General features: G+C 48.9%; 1 protein-coding gene across 6 annotated transcripts in view; it reads right to left on the bottom strand.

Annotated features, from left to right (window-relative positions):
• Nucleotides 1–3,331: 3,331 nt before the first annotated feature.
• LOC140396133 (uncharacterized) overlaps nt 3,332–22,450 on the bottom strand; it is a 102,478-nt gene continuing 83,359 nt past the window's right edge. For 4 of the 6 annotated variants that reach the window (XR_011936459.1, XR_011936458.1, XR_011936462.1 and 1 more), the window contains 2 exons: nt 16,501–16,713; nt 3,332–3,868 (listed from right to left, as the gene is read on the bottom strand). Coding sequence is in view for 1 of the 6 variants with exons in the window: in XM_072484289.1 (XP_072340390.1) it covers nt 10,570–15,813 (5,244 nt within the window). In the remaining 5 variants the exon portion in view is untranslated. The other 2 variants (XM_072484289.1, XR_011936460.1) reach the window with 2 other exon arrangements.

The following is a 22,450-nucleotide window of genomic DNA, read 5'->3' as shown; positions in this document are numbered from 1 at the left end:
TACCTGGGAACCCCACCACCTGGAGGTTCCCCTCAAAGTCATACACCACCCTGACTTGGAAATATATCGCCGTTCCTTCACAGTTGCTGGGTCAAAATTCTGGAATCCCTTTCCTAACAGCACTGTGGGCATACCTACACAAGGACAACAGCGGTTCAAGGCAGCTCACCACCACTTTCTAAAGGGCAACTAAGAATGGGCAATAAATGTTGGCCTAGAGTGATGCCCACATCCTGTAAATTCAGTTAAAAAGTAACAATTACTATAACTTCTGGTTATTTGTTTCATTTTATATAGTAGGGAATAGAAGTATTCAAAAACAGCGGGCGGGATTCTCTGATTCTGAGGCTAAGTGTTGACGCCATCGCGTTTCTCAACGGCATCAACATAGCCTCAGGAGTAGCAGTTCTGACCCCTACAGGGGAACGGCACGGCACTGGAGCAACCCACGCAGCTCCAGCTGCCGATTCCCGGCGTCAGATGGGCGCCGCGGGTCTGCGCATGTGCAGTGGGACCGACGCCAATGCGCGCATGCGCAGTGGCTCCCTTCTCCGCGCCGGCCCCGACGCAACATGACGTAGGGCTACAGGGCCGGCGCGGAACAAAAGAGGCCCTCAGCCCGAGAGGCCGGCCCGCTGATCGACAAGCCCCGATTGCAGGCCACAGCGGAGGCACCCCCCCCCCCCCCCCCGGGGTTGGACCCCCCTTCCCCCCACTAGGCCTCCCCGGGTGCATGCACGCCAAGGTTCCGCCGGGTAAGAGCAGGTGTGAACGGCGCCAGCGGGTCTCGGGTATTTTTGTGTGGCCGCACAGCCCATCCCAGGCGGTGAATCGCCCGGGGGGGGGAGGGGCTTGTAGAGCGGCCCCCGACCGCGCCTATTCTCTGCTCGCCGGAGAATCGGCAGACCAGCGTTGTGCGATTGCCGCCCGTCCCGGCGATTCTCCGGCCCGGCCTGGGCTGAGAGAATCCCGCCCACCCTGTCTGCAAAAAGATAGTCAATGTTTCAGATGTCCCAGATAATGAATAAACTATTGAACTTTGGTGCCATGTCTGCAGAAATTCAAACATTGTTTCATTAAATGTTTCATGGAATGAATAAGACCATTATATTCTAGCACATTTATGTAATGAAAATGTATCAAATACTTAGTTTTAGCAAGATTAATGGCTAGTCATAACTAAGCACCTTATCCTTGTTGAGGTGAGGTGGCGCACGTAGATACTGAATTAATTTTGATGGACACTAGTAAATCTTACGTAATGACCAATGATTTATGAACAAATTATCTTCTAAGTGACATACATTTATTTGAATAAATCAGGTCTCATGTGAGGATTAGAAACCAATGAGTGAATGAGGGATTAGACTATAGGTAAGGAGTTCCTTAAGAGTGAAACCTCGTGGTTAAGGGATTGTTCCAAATTTATGCATTCATGAATTTTGAACCATCTATCGATTTACTTTTTAAAGGTGATTCTCTTTGCACTTTTCTTTTGCTTTTTGTTTTATGCTTTTCGCTCTGTCCTAACCAGTTTATGTATTATTTCTGATCAACATTTTGATTCAGTTTTATGCAAGTGTATAAAGATGAATAATTAGCAAATAAAAGTTGAATTTGGGACACCTCCAGTTAACTGGACTTTTGATTCTTATCTTATAGATCCCACAAAATTATCGCTGGCCTCTGATCCACCTGCCCTGCCAGCAACTTTTTCCCCCCCCCCGTCAGCAAATTAAGACACTTGATGATCCCGAGCGCCATTTTTAAAGAACACCCCAACGTACTACTGGGCAGTCCGCCCTGGTGGAGCCCCCGTCACTACCCGGGCATGACCCAATCTATCCCGAGCACTTCATTCACCCAAGCTCCATTGGGAATACTGCTCGCAAGGTGGGCGCCTTCGGAGAGCAGTCGTGCTTCACGCCGTTCTGACATTATGCCGCAGTGGATGGATTTTTTTGAAATGGGTGGGATGATTCTGACATATGTGCCTGATAATAATGTTAATTTAGTATTGACTCGTCTCTGACGAGGGGGAGGGGATAATCGAGCTATGTGTTCAAGTCGTCGTGAAACACGACTTGCGTTATATTCCTCACCTGGCGCCGAACATAGCCTCCGTGAATGGGAGCAGAAAATCCTGGCTAACGTGCGTGAGGTACTATCTCCGTGATTGGCCATCTTTACATGAATTGATAAGTGATTCACAGTTGCGATATATGGTTCTAGCTTGTACCAGTTTCTTAGGAATTCCTTTCCCAAACTTGTACCATCAGATTCTCCAGGCAAACTGGATATGCTATACACCATAAAGTGATTTTAACGTCCGTTGATAGCTTTTAGCAAAAGGAATGTTAGCAGGATTTTAAAAACATTGACAGGACTTGCATTTTGTGTACTTACCATATCAGTGCACACCACGCTCCTTATGTTCAAAGACCCTTCAAAAAACATTCCGCTGCCATAGACACTTGGCATCATCAGATAACATGTCTTAGATCAGTATTGTGTAGAGCAGAGATATCTGGACAAACTTTTCAAAGGAGTGACAATTTATTTGTACTAAGGGAATCTTTATTCCTAAAATGTAATGTCAGAATTGCGCTTAATTATCTATATTCCATCTAATTATATCTATCTTTACATAGCTCTACCCTCAGGAATGCTTTCCAGATCCTAACCACTGGCTGCATAGCAAGTTTTCCCTTCAAGGTTTTAGCTAGCGATTTCTTGGTGTGGACACCTTCTTCCTATTAATATGCCATGCATATATGTTTTCAGATTTGCAACTGAGTTTTCTCTAGTTCACAGAATCCCTACAGTGCAGAAGGAAGCCATTCGGCCCATTGAGTCTGCACCGACCCTCTGAAAGAGCATCCTACCTAGGCCCACACCCCCGCTCTATTCCCATAGCCCCACCTAACCTGCACATCCTTGGACACTTCGGGGCAATTTATCATGGCCAATCCACCTAACCTGCACATCTTTGCACTGAGGGAGGAAACCGGAGCACCCGGAGGAAACCCAGGCAGACACGGAGAGAACGTGCGATCTCCACAATCGTGCAAGGCTAGAATTGAACCCAAGTCCCTGGCGCTGTGAGGCAGTACTGCTAACCACTGTGTCACCCCAATGGGAATTGTCAAAATTTTCTGGAACTCTTTCTCCCTATTTCCCCAATCAGCAACCTGTCTTTCCCAACCCATAGCCCCACAAAAGATTGGGAATAGCGTATTTATCAGTGGTTCCCAAAATATGGTCCTATCATCATAGCATGCTCAGTCTGTTGTCGCTGATCTGAAAGTTTGGATGTGGTCGACAGCAGAAGTACAACATGAATATCGTTTATTCCAGACAATTGTTGATCAATAATATTTACAATTACACAAAAATGACTTTTTCATCTGTCTTTAATATTTACAAACGATCCCTTTACAGTGGCAGGCTTGTACCAGTCCCGGCACTGTTTGCCTTGCCGTGAGCTCCCAGTGCCAAGTCCTGTCAGAGTAAAAAAAACCTTGCAACTCATCATCAATTCTCCTGCGACATGACTTCTGTTTCCTCGCGAGTGAAAATGTTTGGTACAGTTTTCCTTGACGGCGCAACTTGCAGAGGCTCACACGTCGCAGGAAAACCTCTTGATTTATTTTTACGCTGGGATGTTCTGTGAAAGTGAGGTGTCCATTGATGGCATTCAAGAGAGTTGCTCGGTGACGGGCGGAGCAGAAGAGGAGACGGTAAACACATTCACAATTTCCGAGGCAGCTCTCTCTTCTGTTGGAGATAGTGTAGGCACATGTGGTACAGTGAAGAGTTCGATTTGTGGCATTTAGAGACTTGACATTTCAGTCATTCCATCAGTGACCTGTAAACATAGAGGGCAAGTAGAGTAAGAACCTTATATGCAGCAGTTGGGTGCATCCACATCTTGCAAAGTTAGATCCCTCTGCATAATCAAGCATACTGTGTGCTTACTATCCTCCCGTCCTCTGTAACTGGGAGTGCGATAACCCGCGTAAGATTGCTGCACTCCTAAAACACTGGCCTCTTCCACGTTTGTGATTTTAACCGCTTCTTTAATGGCAGACATGTCTTTGTCTATCTGGGTTCCAAGCTCGGGAATTCTCTCCCCAAACCCCTTTCTATATTCTTTTTAAAAAAAATTTAAAGTGCCCATCTGGATATGATTTGTTTATTGTCGCGTGTACCGAGGTACAGTGAAAAGTATTGTTCTGCGTAGTGACAGATCATTCCATACATGAAAAGACAATACATAGGGCAAACATACGCACAGGCATAGGGTGCAGTACTACTCAGTAGAGAAGACGTGTGAAGAGATCAGATCAGTCCAGAAGAGGGTCATTTAGGAGTCTGGTGACAGTGGGGAAGAAGCTGTTTTTGAGTCTGTTCGTGCGTGTTCGCAGACTTTTGTATCTCCTGCCCGATGGAAGAAGTTGGAAGAGTGAATGAGCCAGGTGGGAGGGGTCTTTGATTATGCTGCCCGCTTTCCCAAGACAGCGGAAGGCATAGACAGAGTCAATGGATGGGAGGCGGGTTTGTGTGATGGACTGGGCGGTGTTCACGACTCTCTGAAGTTTCTTGCGGTCTTGGGCCGCGCAGTTGCCATACCAGGCTGTGATGCAGCCCGATAGGATGCTTTCTATGGTGCATCTGTAAAAGTTGATAAGAGTCAATGTTAACATGCCAAATTTCCCTAGTTTCCTGAGAAAGAACAGGCGCTGTTGTGCTTTCTTGCTCATTTTATTTCCAATTAAGGGGCAATTTGGCGTGACCAATCCACCTACCCTGCACATCTTTGGGTTGTGGGCGTAGACACGGGGGAGAATATGCAAACTCCGATCGAACCCGGGTCCTCGGAGCAGAGGTAACCCTTTCTATATTCAATATGTTTTCATTGTTCTTACATACTGCAGTGGAACATTTTGGCAGGAAGAATATGGAGGTCACCCACTCCTTGGGAAATAAGTGTTTGAATGGAGTATAGCAACAGAGGTACAGGGATACAAATCACAAAGTACTGATGAAGATTATTAAGGCTAAAGAAAGTACTGAGCTTCATTTCTCTGGTGATAGAGTGGATAACAGAGATACTGGGCTGGATCCTCTGGCCTCTCAGCTTTGCGTTTCTCGGTGAAGGGATTCTCAGTTCCCCCCCGCTGTCACTGTGAAATCGTATTGAAGCCACCCCAAGTGCCGGGAAACCCGAGGGCGGGGATGGGCCGCCAGCAGTTCCAGACAATCTCCCGCCAGCCAGCGGCCGGAGAATTCCGGCCACTGGGTGAGAGTTTCCGGCCGTTTCCGGCAGCGGCATCTTCCAGTTTTGCAGTGGGTTCCCTGGCATTGGATGGCGCGAATAACCGGAAACCCCGTTGACAGTTTTGGGACTGGAAAATCCTGCCGTCGGCCAATGCTGGGCCTCCTCCGGAAACCATGCCTCGGGATGCGGGGGGGAATCCCGCCTGTTAAGGTTAAATTCGGATAGAACCTTGGTTAGATCACACTTGGAATATGGTGTACAGTTCTGCTTTATAAAAGCGCATTCAGAGGCATGGTAGAAGATGTACAGAACAAAACTAGATTTAACAGAACTGAGACGTTATAACTGGCTGGAATGATCCAAGAACCAGAGGTTCTTTTCTCTGGAAGTGTAAGGGTCCTTCCTGTTTACTTCCCTGTCAATTCCTTATTTTCCCTTTCTTTTATTTTTGCTGTTACATTTTTAATCCATGGATGTTTAATGGACCTGTGACTTCAAGGCTGCACCTTTCAATAAAACAGGAAGATTCAGAAGGCTGTGCTGTTTTAGACTCAGATTAATTGATGTGGCTGGTGGCCATTGAATAGGCCTGAAAGGTAGTGTTCTGCCCGGTAACAGGTCATGATTGGTTCTGAACCCACATGTTCAAAGATCCAGCCAAGCTCTCTTCCATAAGGCCACCGTGAGAGCTGGTTCTCTATCCAGTAAGACTGGATCTCTCGAGACTGAAAGGTTTGAAGTCAAACCATGAGCTGGAAGCAGGGTTTGATGTGAGACAGAGTGCCTCTGGAAAGAAATAGGTCTGAGTGTGAACCTTTGAGTTGGAGGCCCAGTTTGATAAGAACTAATGTGGCTCTTCAGAAATCCTGCTGCCTGCAGATACTATACTGAATGAATGACTCTGCCAAGAAGACCATCACCAACTGTAAACCTGAGCCTTAGATCAACCAGTGCACAGAACCACCATTGGAAACAAAGACGAAGCTCTTTTGAGCTTCGTCCTTAATGTTTTACCCTTTTCCCCCATCTCTGTGTTTGTCTGTCTTGTGTGTGAGGGTAGAGGGTGGGACAGTTATAGGCGGTAGTTGGTTAGCTTGTTGCTATTCCGCTGCATTCACTGCTTATTTTACAATTAATCTCTTTATATATAAACAGTAATTGTGTTTCAACTTACAAACCTGGTGACAGGGCAGCGCGGTGGCACAGTGGTTAGCACTGCTGCCCCACGGCACCGAGGTCCCAGGTTCGATCCTGGCTCTGGGTCACTGTCTGTGTGGAGTTTGCACTTTCTCACTGTATCTGCGTGGGTCTCACCCCCACAACCCAAAGATGTGCAGGGTAGGTGGATTGGCCACACTAAATTGCCCATAATTGGAAAGGAAGAGAATTGGGCACCCAGAGGACCCGGATCGAACCCGGGTTCTCGGCGCCGTGAGGCAGCAGTGCTAACCACTGTGCCGTGTCGCTCTGGACCAAGGACCTTTCTCTCTCTACAGATATTGCCTGACCTCGTGATATTTCCAGCATTGTCTGTTTTTGTTTCCGATTTCCAGCACCCAATATACTTCACTTGTTATGGGCCAAGCGTTTGGTCACCTGCAGTACTATCTTTACAGTTCAATGTTAAACATTTGTCTAAATGATTACATGCCCCACAACAGTTCACTATGTTACCGGTACAAGTTGTTAACTGTGCTGCTCACCCGCCTGTCGCTGAAGTCAAAACAAATACTTTAGCTGGGTTGAGGACACTGTACTACATTGAAAGTGTGATATAAATGCAAGTTTCTGTTCTGACTAACCCTGAGACATTGCTGGAGACAAAACAAATGCTTTGAGCCAAAATGCAAATCTGCGATGGGCCCACAAATTCACAAGGGGTTGATGTTAGAATCTACGTAGGTAAGTGTGGTGGTCATATTTTCAATGGTACTGCCCCAGTTTAGATATCAAAACCTAGAGGCAGTAAATGCCTCCAGGTCTTACCTGGATTGTCCAGAGGAAGCAACAGAGGTTCAATTCTTGGTCTGTGTTTAATCAGCTAGTTTCAGGCCAAAATATTACGGCAGTAGCAACAGTGCCCAAAGACTCGAGCACAAAATCTTATCACTCCGAGTGCAGCACTAAAGGAGTGCAGCACTAAAGGAGTGCAGCACTAAAGGAGTGCTGCACTGTCAAAGGTGCCATCTTTCCAATGAGGCCCTTTCTGCCCCCTCGGATAGATGTAAAAGATCTCATGGCACTACTTGAAGATGATCCTTGGTGATTTACCCCCCCCCCCTGTATCCTGGCCAATATTTATCCCCCAATGGATCTTTCTGTTGCTCACATTCAGGATAACGAATGCTTGTTTTTTTTTTGACTGGATGCAGCGATTTTCCTTCGGGATTAGTGCTAGGGCCACTGCTTTTCCTGATCTATATTAATAACAATCAAAACATTTGCAGTTGACACCAAAGCGTGGCAGCTTTGAACCGTGAGGGGGACTGCGATGGACGACAAGGGGACACAGACAGGCTGGTGGAGCGAGCGGGCACAGGACAGGTGAAACTTAATGTGGCGAGGTGCAAGTGATACATTTTGATTGGAAGAATGAGGGCAAGACGATTTAAATAAAGGGCGCAATTCTGAAGGGGGATGGGGAACTGCAGAAGTTGTTGAAGGTGGCAGGGCAGGTTAAAAAAATGGTTCAAAAGGCATATGGGATTCTGGTCTTTATAAGCAGAGGAATGGAGTATAACACAGCCGCTATGACAAACCTTTATGAAACTTCCAGACCTTCCACCAGTCCAAAAAAACAACCATTCAATATTCTGTTTCCTGTCCTTCCGCTGACTCATATCCTTGCTGCCACTGCCTCTTTTATTCTACATTGAAAATATTTTCAGCTGAGAAGTTCTGTCAGAAGTTGGGCCTAAGGGTGCCAACCCTGGTTTGACTGGGATGCTGTGTCCAATTGTGAGCCCTGCCCTTCAGAAAGGATGTTACGTCAATACAAGAACGTGAAGAAAACCTTTGCAAGGATGTTTCCAGGGTTTAGAGTCTTCAGTCATGTGGATAGACTTGACCTTGTCTTCCTTTGAGCAGACACTGTCGAGAGGAGATTTGGTAGAGGTCTCAAATGTCATGGAGGGGCCTAGACAGAATAGACAGGCAGAAACGGCTCCTGCGGATGGAAGTGGCAACAACTAAAGGACACGGATCTGAAGTGATTGGAGAAAGAATCAAAGGAGATGTGAGGAAAAGCTTTTTTTCAAACAACGCAGCGAGATGAGGATTGCAATGACTGAGGGGTGGTGGAGGCAGATTGAGTGATGTATTTCAAAAGGCAATCAGATAAGCAACCTTAAGGGAAAATTGGCAGGGATACGGGGAAAGGAGGATGAGAACAGAGCACAAAAATGTAAGAAAAGGAGCGTGCGCAGGAGTAGGCCCCTCGTCCCTACTCCGCCATTTAATATGATCATGGCTGATCTGATTGTGGCATCAACTCAAATTTTCCCATCTGACCCTAAAAACCTTGACGTCCTCGTAGAGCAAATAAATATCTTCAATGACCCAGCCTCCAATCCTCTTTGGAGTAGAGAATTCCAAAGATGAGTGACCCTGAGAGAAGAGGTTCCTCCTCATCTTTGTCTTAAATGGGAGACCTCCTTATCCTTAAACTGTGTTCCTATTTCTCGAGCCCCTCGCCATGCCCCAACCCCGGTGAAGGGAAACAGCCTCTCAGCACCCACCCTATCTGCTCAGAAACTTATCTTCTTCAATACGATCACCTCCCATTCTTCTAAACTCCCATCATGTTTCGGCCCAACATGCTAAATCGTGTCAGGCCAAATCGTCCTCTGAAGAATCAGCCTAGTGAACCTCCTCTGAACCAATGAAAGTGTATCCCTCCTTGAATATGGAGGCCCAAACTACACAGTCCTCTTGGTGCAGTCTCACCAATGTCCTGCAGGTTTGTAGCAAGGCTTTCTCATTCCAACACTCCGCCCCTTTGCAATGAAGGTTAATATTCTATTTGCCTTCCTAGTGCAGGTCATGCAAGCTAACCTTTTATGTTTTATGTATGAGGATATTCTGCGTCTGTATCCTTCCTGCCAAAGTGGACAACCTCTACTCCAGCTGCCAAACTTCTGTCCACTCATTTTCAAAGGTACTTTTTATTAAAGAGTTTTCAGTTTTAACAATATAATCATTAAAAACAAATGTTATAATTTACAGTATGAAAGAAAAACAACCAACAATGTAGATCACACCCAAAAACGCCCGCCCTCCCAATCGAAAACTAACCCCCCCGCCCCCCTCCTCAACCACTGATGGTGACTAACTCTTTAAAGCAGGAAATTAATGGCTGCCATCTCAGGTAGAACTCCTGAACCGACCCCTTGATGGTCCACTTGACCGTGGGGTCACCCAACCAGGCCGAGGCACTGGGCGGAGTCAGAGATTTCCACTCAAGCAGAACTCGCCTCTGGGCTATTAGCGAGGCAAAGGCGAGACCATCCGCCTTCACCGCCCCCCCCCCCCCCCACCGTCTGCAGCACCGGCAAGTCCAATAGCCTGAAAGCTTTGACAGAGAGTCATCCCGACTCGAAACGTTAGCTCCCTTCCCTTTCCACAGGTGCTGCCGGACCTGCTGAGATTGTCCAGCATGTTCAGTTTTTATTTCAGATTCCAGAATCTGCTTTTGTGTTAAGAAGTGCAGGCTGGCTTGTATATTCACACGGATCTCTGTTTGATGAGGCCTGAGGCAATTTTAAAACACGTTTATTACAGTCAATGAAAGAATAAGGTTGTGTGATTCACTTCTCTTTCTACTTGTTGATACTTTACGTTTTTCACCATTTGAAGGTCTGCTCACTGCTGCCTTAAGGCGCCGAGGACCCGGGTTCGATCCCGGTCCCGGGTCACTGTCCGTGTGGGGTTTGCACATTTTCCCTGTGTCTGCGTGGGTCTCACACCCCCATAACCCCAAGATGTGCAGGGTAGGTCGATTGGCCACGCTAAATTGCTCCTTAATTGGTAAATTAAATTTTTTTTTGAAGGCCAGCATCAAGAGTCTCAACATTCATTTTCTTATGACACACTCTCTACAGTGCAAGGTGCCCTTGATCAAAGTGCTGAAGATCACACCCCCAAATTTCAAATCTCCCGGTGCAAAAGCACCATCTGAAAGCTTAACAATGTGGAAATGGTGGACAGACAGGAATTCTTTAAGAGATGTTTATGGTTTGGATTTTCACATTACCTTTTTTGCACAGCCGGTACAATGACTGTGGTCCTCATCAGTGTTGGAGGCTGCTGCCACATGTGTCCAGATACGTCGGTGCAGAGACTGCTGGGTCGGACCAACATTCCGTTGCTGAGGTTTCCACCTGTCCATGTGCAGCATCCAGACGGGCCGCATCCAGCAAGTCGCAGTTCCCCGAGGTTTTCCAATGGGCTCCTCCAGTGCTGTCCATTTCAGTAGTTTCAGCAGCCACTTTAGATTCCGGACTGGGAATTAAATCCTTCGGTATTATATTAGACAACTCAAAAAGAACATTCTTGAGCTCTTGGTGCTTCAGCACCTTAATCTTTATTTCGCTCAAGCCGTCCATGTTAGGCTCGCGTTCGTTCCAACCTTCTTGATCACCGAAAGGTTGTGCTGAAGTTTCAGGATTCTGTTGGTCTCGATTTAGGAGTTCGCACTCATCGATGTGGTTGGTCCCCCCGCTATTCGCTCCCAAAACTGGTACAGTTATCTCGGCTTTGTCCCCATAAGCTTGGGTTATTCGGCTACTGCTCTTTTGCAGGCAAGCATTAGGCTTGTCAGTGTCCAGCGACGCATTACTTAAAGTGGTATCAGCCCAATGACCCATTCTGCCTTCATCGGTCAGCAGACTGGACCTGGAGGTGCTCTCCCTCGGCTCAGGTTGGTATTCCTCAAACACAACGACCTCTGCTGCGCTGCACAATTCGTTTGGATGGGATTTCTCTCCACGAAGCTGCCTCCTGTCGACAGTCGCAGTGATCCCAAAATGGAGACAATGCATTGCATTCAGCTTGTGTGTGCTATTATTCAGTTCGGCTGCGCTCGCTGCAGTGTGCAGTTTGTGCCCACTGTGTAGCCTCTCCATGCCACGGTCAAAAGCGAAATTGTTCTCCTTCTCTTGATGGGGAGGGCGCGGTCCTGCAAGCTCTTCGCAAGGAGACCAGAAACGCAAAATGGACTCTGTCGTCATTTCCAGCTCATCCACGCTGCGCAATTGGTTTTTGCTGAAAAAGTTCAGAGTCGTCACCTCTAATGCTCCGCTTTGCACACTCGCGTCATCGGCCTCAGCTGGGCCGTCATCGGCCTCAGCTGGGCTTTCATTACAACGTCCGTTTCCCGGCGATAACTTGGGAGAAACGCTTGTGGAATCGAGCGTATTAGTTTCACTGGCAGGATTAGCGCTGGCGGGGTTTCTGGTCACATCCTCCGCTGGGCGGGAAGCACTCTCACAATGATCAGCCACAATGCTGAAAATATTTGTGTCGGCCAGCTGTGTGGAGGAATCACTTGTGAGGGGCACAATCACCTGGGTGTGAGCTAAGTCCGCAATGAACTCCCTCTGCGTACTCTCTTCCAAAGCCGAACTAGCTCCCGCTGCACCACACGACGGCCCCTTTAAGTCGTCTGGGTGCCGTTCCGTTGGCTTTGTGGGAAAATCCCTCCGTTTCTCCGAGGATCGCAGCAACTCCCGGCCGGTGGTGAGCAACAGGTTTGAAATTAGTTTTGCGCTGTTTCTGACTTTCCAGTGTTCCCAGTATTCTGGAAGTGAGAGCACAAAGGTGATCCTGATTCCCGATAGCAAATCCTTGGCCGCATGTTCCGAGGCCCCTGTGCGGCCATCAAGTGTTCCCTTTTGCACCAGCGATGCCTGCCCGACAGCCAGGCGACCAGTGTTTGCTTTGCCATTGCCAGGGGAGGAACGAATTCCCGAAGCTGCTCTCGCACGTCTCAGCCCTCTAGCTCTGGAGTACAGTATTGCTTGCATCACATGCAGACAGTTGCTGGCGTTACCCCTGCTCGATGAATCTCCCGTCCCGGGCAAGCTGCCGGCAGCAGCCACCAGGGTACAGTCCATTGGCTTTTCAAGGCTTTCTTCACTGCTCGACCTCAGGCCCTCTCGGCTGCCGTGTGTCACTGAAAGAGGAGTTTCAAACGGCTCAAAGGTCCAGTTTGGAGTGCTTTCGTCTGGAACTGCATCCAGCGGCTGCCATAATGTTCTCCGTGAATCATGAAGCCTATCATCTACATGCTGCTCATACCTAAATAAACTTACATCGGTCGCACTGGTACCCGAGCAGTCAGTTAGATCTGGCTCTTCGGTAGGAGAGAAAGAGCCTGAAGAATTCCTCAATGGGTATCCACTGTCGCTTCCACTCATTCCCACAGAACATGGATTTCTTAACTGTGTTAGTTGTGCCCACTGCACACAGGATGGGGCACTGGCTGGAGAAAGCAGACTTTTCAGTAAATTACCACCGCCTGCAGAAGAAGGAGGCAGAGCTTCCTGCACTTCTTCAACCCGTGCAGTCAATGGCGGTCCAACAAAGTCAGCTGAAACTGTGTGTGAAACGGAAGAGCTGACAGGACCAATCGAAACATCGTTCTCTATGCAACTTGCGACCCCGTTCAACGTGTCATGTTCCATTTGAACCGGGCTGGTTACGACATTGTGTTGTCCTACTGTTCGGGCACAAGCTAGATTACCAGCTAGCGTTTCTTCGACATTCTGACCGCCTCCTACGCTCACTGAAGCCAAGGAGGCTATCGCACTTTCCAGTTCAGCTTCCTGCGAGGGGGGCTTGTGGTCTGCGCCATTACATGCTGTGGCGACCACTGGATTCTGACCACTTTCTGCCTGGCCGTTGGGTGGATGAACGGAGATCGAGTGGCATGCTCCATCAGGTTTCAGTTTGCCGACAGCAGAGGTTGTCCTGTCATCCTGTAAAGGGGCAACTGCTGTTCTGACCGCCGCTGTTCTGACCGTCCAAGTCTGTTGGCCCTCTCCAGGGCAGAAAGATGCGACATCTGACCAATCTCTGGTTACCTTGGACCCTATCGAATGAGGATCCGGTGAGGCAATCACTTGCTGCTTTTCACTTGATATTGCTGTATTAAATGACGGTTGAATTAAGGACTGTGTCTGTTTCTCGTCTGTACAAGGTGGATGTGCTGGCAAGGAGGCAGCTGTGCTCCGATTGGGATTGGTTACCCCGGAAGGCAATGAAGTCAGAATTACAGCACCGACTCCATCATTGTCCTCCGGGATGATACCTAAAGAGCGTAAAATGAATTCCAAAGTATCTGATTGCTTTGCTGAAAGGACCTCAGAGTTTGCTACTGGGTGTAACTCCTTTTCCGTGGATACATTATTTATTTTGCTATTGTTTGTGGTGGAAAGGTCAGAAGGCCCAGGCTGATTTTCGGTATGGATTCCTGCAGAAACCCCACTGCTGGATTCACAGCGCAGCCCCGACGGCCCTCGGCTGCGAACCAAAGGATTTGCTCGGTTTGATGGAGCGCCGAGCGGTTTGCAAGATGCAGCAGGGAAGGCAACCTGTTGTTCGGGAAATCTCTCTGAAAGTGGATCTGTAGCAACATGCTCTGGACCACCCGCTTCTGCATTTGACAAGGGAACACCTGCGCCAGCGGTCAGTTCTTCAGGCCTTGCCGGTTGAGTCAAGTTCTCCTGGAAGCCCCCTGAAGTTGCAGAGCGCTTACTGACAAGGTAGCCCCCTGGGATTTGGCCCGCCGATACACTTTGAGGAGGGCGCGCATCGTCCATTTCACCCGCGGGTCGCAGGTTTGCCAACCCCTCGCTGGAGCATCTCGATGGCCTCAGTGCATCAGCTGAGTTTGGGGTGAGAGGCCTGGCGCCACCTGGGCAAACGTCACAGATGACTTGATCCCCGGACGGGAGAGGATGCGCCAATGACCCTTCCGTCGTGTCTTCTGATGGTGTGACAGGAGCCGCATCTTTCACACCGCTAAAAACCTCAAACACAGAAGGGGAGGTTTCTGCATTCTGGTTCTCCTGAGCTGTTGAGTGAGAGGGAGTGGAAGAGCTCGACATGCACGGTTCAACGACTGGAGAACATTCACTGTGCACAAACTCTGCCACCTGCTGGGCTATCATAGTGTTTTGTGAACTCGACTGGAAACCTGCGCTCGGACACCAAGCGTCTTGGCAGTCAACCCCCTGGGAAGCATGGCTGCCAGGCACCGACGAGGTGATGGTCATTTGGCTCAATTCAGACAAGATCGGTTGTACGCTGGTGGAATAGCCTCCTTCGAGCTTCGGACGTTTTGAACAACTGTTCATTTTCTTTTTGTACGAAGTTCGCAACATATCGTATAAGGCTCTGATTTCCTTCAGACCCTGCTCATCATGCTGAGTAGCACTTGCCTTTGGGTCTGGAGTATCGGTTTGATTTGCGTCTGCTGCATTTATGACATCCAGTGACTGTGGGGGAGGAGGACATCCTCCATTTTGTTGGTTTGAGCCCAGATAATTGGGGGTCGCAGGTTGAGAGGCAAAGGTTTTCTGGCTCGTTGAGCTGGAATCAAAGCAGCTAAATGAACAATCTGCTATGTTGCACTCAGCGCCGAAAGTGGGGGAATAAAGAGTCCCTGCACCATTGTGACAAATGGATTCTTTCTCCTCGTGAGCTTGGAGGGATGGGCTGGTTTGTTCTGCCAGTGACTGGCAGTGTTGCTGGTCCACCATGTGGGGAGCTAAAGCCCGCTGCGTACCTTGTCTTGGACAAGCAGGATAGCCGTCCAAGTTTCTGTGTTGGGTACAGTGATTGCTGATTGATGTGGTGTTGTTCGGATCCTTAAAGTTTGAATAATTAGTTGGGTTTGCGTTGAGAGACAGATGGTCGACACGGGAAGCCTGCCAATTGTGTCCTTTATCCTTCTGTAGATCCTGGAGAGCTTGAGGAGGGCAAGAGTCCAGGATTTCCAAATGTTGTCCGTTCACCAAATCGGCAGATCTTTCGGGTATTAGAATTGCACCCGGAGACGATGGGTTCGGGGTTGTAAACTGGTTCGAATGCACCGCTGCGGGGTTCTGCTGCTGTGCCCTCACTTTACGGGACAGCAAGTCCAGCCAGGCCGCTTTTCGTTTCCTTCTCTCGGTAATCTCAAACGCAAAAATCAAGGCATTTAACTCTCCGATGGTAAGCTCTGGGAGAAACTTCAGTACTTCTGAGCTCTTTCGCTTGCGAGAAGACTGAGAATTCTTTTGAGAGTACATGCCACAAAAGCTTTGGTTTGTGTCTATTGGGTGATTTTGAGAAGTGGGGCTACTAAACATTTGAGCATCTGTTGGCAGAGCCGAAGCAGACGTTGAGCACCCCCCACAAGTACAAAGAGCATCTCCATTTGCCCCTGCTCCATACATGTAGTCGAGGGTCCCTTCCTGCAAAAGCTTCATAAAGTGTTTCCCAGTTGCTGCCTGTGGAGGAGAGATGTTGTCCCATCGGAGCACCCGCATTCCCTCTCCCAGCTGGCCAGCCTCAAACACGTGGTAGTCTTTGCAAACTCCAGTGTTAAGGTTTCGAAATGGGTCCAGACCGTGATAGCCTACGTCGGAAGGCTGCTGGCGAACCGCATGGCGAAAAGAACCGTGAACCTGTTGACGATTGGAACATGCGTTGCCATTCCAACAATGTACGGGGGGTCCAGCAGCGAAGGCCGTCTTATGGTCAGACCACCTCGGCCGTTGCTCTGAAACGGGCCAAATCTTACGGTTCAGCAGGGGTGAACCCGCCCAAGTCGCGAGAGAGCTCCGAGCTCCAGGGGGCACACCACCAGAGGCAGGGCTTTGATGTGATGGGAAATTCCCAACGCTTGGGTGGGCCTTTTGGTTCCACCGTGTCGAGCTGCTTTGAGAAGGTGCAAACTCAGAGGGAGTTCTGATGGACGATAAGTCCAATGATGTTGATCTATTTTGAAAACAAGTAGGCTGGCTCTCCGTTTGCAGAGACCTCGAATAGGCAGGGTGGGGTCCAATTTTAGATTGGGAATCTCCAGTTAGTGAGGACAACAGATAGGAGTGATAAGAAGTGGCGCCCCAGCAAGACGATGATAATTCATCTGAAGGGTAGGCAAGTGGATTGGCATCGTCATATGAGTAACTTGGTGCAGATCCATTCGCAAAATAGTTAGATCCACAACTGACCTTCCAAGACTGGCAATTTGATGAAGGCGACCCATCATAAGCATATTCAGATCTCCGAAGAGCCTGCTGGGGCAATGGGTATGATGCCATCAGCCCATGTTGATTGTCGAAGACACGGTGAGCAGAATTATTTGGAACATGGTGTTGCATCTTATGTGTTTAACTTGGTTCACCTGATCAGCTTTGCTCTTGTTGTCTAGTTATTAATGATTCCTAAGAATAAAAAGAAGTCAGAATGTTAACAATTCGGTGAAAAAAACATACTATAAAACATACGATCCTGCCCACAATACTCACTATTGTCACAATTTTATGTCAACTTTGCCTATTGTAAATTGGTATGTCAACACATCTTGGCTCTAAATTGTCAACTGTAGTTGCAAGATTGGGTTACAAGATGCCACTGTGGAGAAAATTCTTCCTGGTCCATGGCTTGCTTGTCTCTAACTAAGTTTACTTGGTTTTAACCAGATATATCTGTAACATGCCAAGCACACAGGCAGCATGGCAGCATGGTGGTTTAGCAATGCTGCTTCACAGCACCAGGAACCTAGGTATCTGTGTGGAAGTTCGCACGTTCTCCCCATGTCTGTGTGGGTTTCCTCCAGAGGCTCCAGTTTCCTCCCACAGTCCAAAGATTTGCAGGTTAGATGGGGTTACAGGGATATGGTGGGGGTGGCTTAGCTGGGGTGCTCTTTCAGAGGGCCAGCGAAAATTGATGGGCCAAATGGCCTCCTTCTGCGCTGTAGGGATTCTATGATCTATGAGTAGCAGGCACATGGAACAATGACTAACAGATTGGACATAATCTTACAGGATGATTGACACAGAAGGAGGGGGGAAAATTAGATGAAAAGAACGTGTCATGGGTGGAAAAAGGCCCCAAAATCTATACCTTTGTCTCACAGGCCCACCCCACCGGGGAGGGTGGGGGGGGGGGGGGGGTCTCAATTGCATATTCCTGCTGGCTTGAATATATTCAGTGACTAGGCCTCCACACGATCTGTGGTAAAAGAATTCCACAGGGTTCACTACCCTTTGAGTGAAGAAATATTTCTTTTTCTCAGTCCTAAATAGTCTACCCTGTATCGGAAGACTGTATCCCCTGGTTCTAGATGATCCAATCCTCCCTGCATCTACTCCGACAGCCCTGTTGGATTGTTATACTTTGCCTACATTTCAATAGTGACGACACTTCAGAAGTACATCATTGTTCACAATGTGCGATGGGAGAGCCCGAGGAGATAAAAGGTGGTGTGTATATATAAATGCTACTTAAATTTACTGTTGTGTAACTGCCAGTGACCGTCTGCTAAATGTGAATCCATATAATCCCTACAGTGCAGAAGGAGGCCATTTGGCCCATCAAGTCTGCACCGATCCTACCAAGAGCACCCTACCTAGTCCCCACTCCCCCAGTCCTATCCCCGCACACTCCCCCCCCCCGCCCTTCAACCCGCACATCTTTGGACACTAAGGGGGCTGTTTAGTGTGGCCAATTCACCTAACCTGCACATCTTTCGACTGAATGACAACCGTTAACGGCCTGCCATGCAAGTCGTCAGAACCGTTTCTGCACTGCGAAGAAGGATGCTGCGTTAGCATTGTTAAGACCCACCCCAGATGAGGTTCTCCAAAGTTGTTCTTCTGAGCGAGACCCCTCGACTTGTCATCTTCCCGCTGTGATACCCGCAAACTGTTACAATCTCAGATGCGGAGGTATGAACTGGCTCCCTTGTCTTTTATTCAACCCCCCCCACCCCCACCCCCTGTTGGGTAGCAACAAGGATTAGTCTAAAAACGACCCCTTTTCTTGGTACCTGTTTCCCAGACCCAATAGTTATGTTTTAAAAGGAGCTCATTTAATCAGGCTCTCGTGAGTTAAAGATAGTTTATTAATTACTAACGGCAAGAAAACGGTAAAACATAATCATAAAGGTTATAAGGGAAAATTGAGTTCAAAGTAAGTAAATATGAAAAGAAGAGATATGGAACAGTCCTTGTCTCGTGAGAGGTAGATTACATTGCACGGCAACCGTTGCTATTCAAGAATCCATAGAGTCGACTTCAAAAGAACAAGAACAAAGACAAGTACAGCACAGGAACAGGCCCTTTGGCTCTCCAAGCCTGCGCCGACCATGCTGCCCGTCTAAACTAAAATCTTCTACACTTCCTGGGTCCGTATCCCTCTATTCCCATCCTATTCATGTATTTGTCAAGATGCCCCTTAAATGTCCCTATCGTCCCTGCTTCCACCACCTCCTCCGGCAGCGAGTTCCAGGCACCCACTACCCTCTGTTTAAAAAAACTTGCCTCGTACATCTCCTCTAAACCTTGCCCCTCGCACCCTAAACCTATGCCCCCTAGTAATTGACCCCTCTACCCTGCACATAGAGGGTCTAACATAAAGGGGAAATATACCGTAAATGGCAAAACTCTTTGGAATGTAGAAAGTCAGAGAGATCTGGGGGTGTAGGTTCATAGATCTTTGTAACTGGCAACACAAGTGGACAAGGTATGCCTTCATTGGACGGGCGTCGAGTATAAAAACTGCAAGTCATGCTACAGTTGTAGAACCTTGATACGGTCACACTTGGAATATTGCGCACGATTCTGGTTGCCACACTACCAGAAGGATGTGAAGGCTTTGGAGAGGGTGCAGAAGAGATTTACCAGAATGTTGCCTGGTCGGGAGGGTGTTAGTTATGCAGACAGGCTGAATAGACTCGGACTGTTTTCATCAGAACGATGGAGGTTGAGAGGCGACCTGATAGAGGTCTACAAGATTATGAGAGGCGTGGATAGAGTGGATGGGCAGGCACTCTTTCCCAGGGTGGAGGGGTGAGTTACGAGGGGGCATAGGTTTAAGGTCCGTGGGACAAAGTTTAGAGAAGATGTGCGAGGCAGGTTTTTTACACAGAGGGTGGTGAGTGCCTGGAACGCGCTGCCAGGGGGGGAGGGGGAGGGTGGCGGTTGGTGGAGGCAGACACATTACTGGCATTCAAAAGATATGTTGACATATGCATGGATACGATGGATATAGAAGGATACGGCACAAGGAAGTGCTGAGGGCCTTGGCTAAGGGTGGTATCATGACTGGTACAGGCTTGGAGGGCCGAAGGGCCTGTTGCTGTGCTGTATTGTTCTTTGTTTTTTTAAAAAAAAATTATTCTCCTCCTTTTCTCCCACATTTACATCCATCAACAATAAACAATAATCAGCAAGATGTGTCAGTCCCCATAATAACAACGATCCCATCTACCCACCAACCCCCAAACCTCAACCCGCATGTTTACATAAACAAATGACAAAAAGGAACCAGGGATTACCCGTAGTCACCCTTAATCTTACAGAGCTCCCCCCCCCCAAAGGTCTCCAGCCCCTCCCGTCCACTGCCTCTTGTAAAACTCCTCGTCCCAACCTCGGTTCCTTCCCCCCAACTTTCCACCCCGGCTAGACCACTTGGACCCTGTTCTGCCAGGTTCCGATGGCCACAGCCCCTCCCCCCACCTCACTCCCGTTCACTGGCCATCTTAAACCAGCCAGCGTGGAGGCCCCCGCCCGGGTCCCTTTCCCACTTGCCCGGCCCTAGGAAAGCCCAAAGATCCCCTTTTAGCACACAAACCCCGCATATCCACCTACACCCCAAAGAGCCCTCATTTTGAGTGAAAGTCCCGTCCCTTCCCTTGTCCAAATATATACCACATTGGCTTCTTTAGTCTCTACACCCGCGCGCAGTGATACAAAAAAGAAGAAAATACAGTCATGAGGTTACATCGGCACATGGCCATTCCTCAATTTGTCAGTTCTGCCACAGTCCTTCTGCTTTTGCAAACTCCTCCGCTGCTTCCGCCGTTCCAAAATAAAAGTCCCTGAGCTTGTAAGTCACCCTCAGCTTCGCTGGATATACAATGCCGCACCGCACCTTGCTAATGTACAGTGCCCTCTTCACCCGGTTGAAGGCAGCCCGCCTCCTTGCCAGCTCCACCGTAAAGTCCTGGTATACACGTATACCAGCTCCAGCCCACTGCACCACCTGCTTCTGCTTGGCCCAGCTCAGGACCTTCTCCTTCACACTGTACCTACGGAAGCACAGAGTCACTGCCCTTGGCGGCTCACTTGCCTTTGGTACTGGCCTCCACGACCGATGAGCCCGATCCAGTTCATATCGGGAGGGATCCTCCCCCTCCCCCAATAGTTTTGCCAGCATCGCGGCAAAATACTCAGTCGGCTTTGGTCCTTCAACTCCTTCGGGCAGCCACACAATCCTCAAATTCTGTCGCCTGGATCTGTTTTCCAGGTCTTCCATTTTTCCTCGCAGATCCTTGTTAGTATCCATCACCTTCCGCATCTCTTTCCCCATCGAGGCAAGTTGATCACCGTGCTGCAATAACATCTCCTCCACTTCCTTCAGCGCCTCCCCTTGCTCTCGCACCTCCGCCACTGCGTTCGCCACCTCCGTCCTCACCGGGAAAACCGCCTCCTCCACCAGCACACTCAAAACCTCCCTCATCTCCTTCCTCACCATGCATTTCGCAATCTGCGCCAACTGCTTTTCAAATTCCGCAGCCATCACCTTAGTTATTTCTTCAGCCGTAAGCAGTGCGGCCTTCCCTGGTGCTCCAGCCTCCATTTTCCTCGGTGACCCTGCGGTGACCTTTCCACTCCCCGACGGACCTTCAGGTGTTTTTTTTTCGGCCGTTTTTTTGCTCACCCTCGACATTTTTCTTTGGGTTTTTTTTCCTCCTGTGTCTTCACTGTGCCTCCTCCGTGCCTTCTCCCTGTTTCTGCCGTCTCCGTGGACCCTGGGACCGGGCTTAAAGCCCCGAAAATGCCGTTACCGAACGGGAGCCCTCCATTGTGCGGCCACCTCCCGCCCGCCGTCACTGGAAGCCCCGTTCTTTGTTCTTTTAACCCATTCTTTGTGTATTCCAAATGGGAAGGCAAATCCCCAAAAATCTGTCTGGGCATTATACAGGAAACCGCTTTATGTCCCTTTGTCTCTACTGGAGATGGCAATTGGGTTGCTATCTGGTAACAGGGTGGGCGGGGTACCATTGTCTCTTTGAGAATCGCTCCAGATCATATACGCATCGTCACGCAATCACCGATGTTTCATAACCCTTATTGTGGATAAAAAATATCAAACACACTAAACCAAGCACTGGCTTACAAACAAAACCCCAATATACAATTCTAAAATGGCGTCACACATCCAATGGGCGAGATTCTACGATCGGCGACGCCGCAATTGCATTTGGCGATTGGCCAGAGAATCAGCGGTTACGCCGGAATCGGGGGGCGGGGGGTTGGCGCCGTTTGTGCGATGCTCCGATGGGCTGAGTCCCCGATGGCGTGGGGCACATGTGCGCACACCGTTCGTGGACCTCGCGTGGTGGCTGCGGACTGAGACCAGCGCCGCCACAGTCAGGTGGGAGCCATTCCTCTGGCAGGTGTGGGGGCTTCTAGGGGGACTTGTGGGGGGTGGTCTGGGGCTGGCGAGGCTGGGTACAGGGGGGCAGTTTTTAGCAGGTTGGGTCCGCGCGCGACCAGCGCCATATTGCACCCCATTCTCCAGCCGGGGGGTTTTACGCTGCGCGACTGCTAGTCCCCCACCGGGCGGAGGATCGGTGCGGGGCGGCAATATCCAGCCCAATATCTTTTGTTTTGAAAAATATTTTTGTTATAAAAGTTTTCATTTTATAAAACACAGAATAAACAAATCCATACAACTGCATGCCAATACCTATTTATATATAGATCTTTATGCTGAAAAATTGAATATAAGCAAGTGTTGGGTTTGTACCCACATCCCCGGCCATTCGAGGGAAGGAATACCTCTCCAATCCCTCCCTTTCCATATCGCAGAGATGGCTGAATGGATTTTACGACAAAATCGAACAGGGAGCAAGGGAGATAGGGGAGATATGGAAATATGGAGATCTGCTGG

The sequence above is a fragment of the Scyliorhinus torazame genome, chromosome 19 (genome assembly GCF_047496885.1).
Source record: "Scyliorhinus torazame isolate Kashiwa2021f chromosome 19, sScyTor2.1, whole genome shotgun sequence".
Lineage (NCBI taxonomy): Eukaryota > Metazoa > Chordata > Chondrichthyes > Carcharhiniformes > Scyliorhinidae > Scyliorhinus > Scyliorhinus torazame.
Note: the sequence above shows the minus strand (reverse complement) of the source record. Positions and strands in the feature narration are given on the sequence as shown.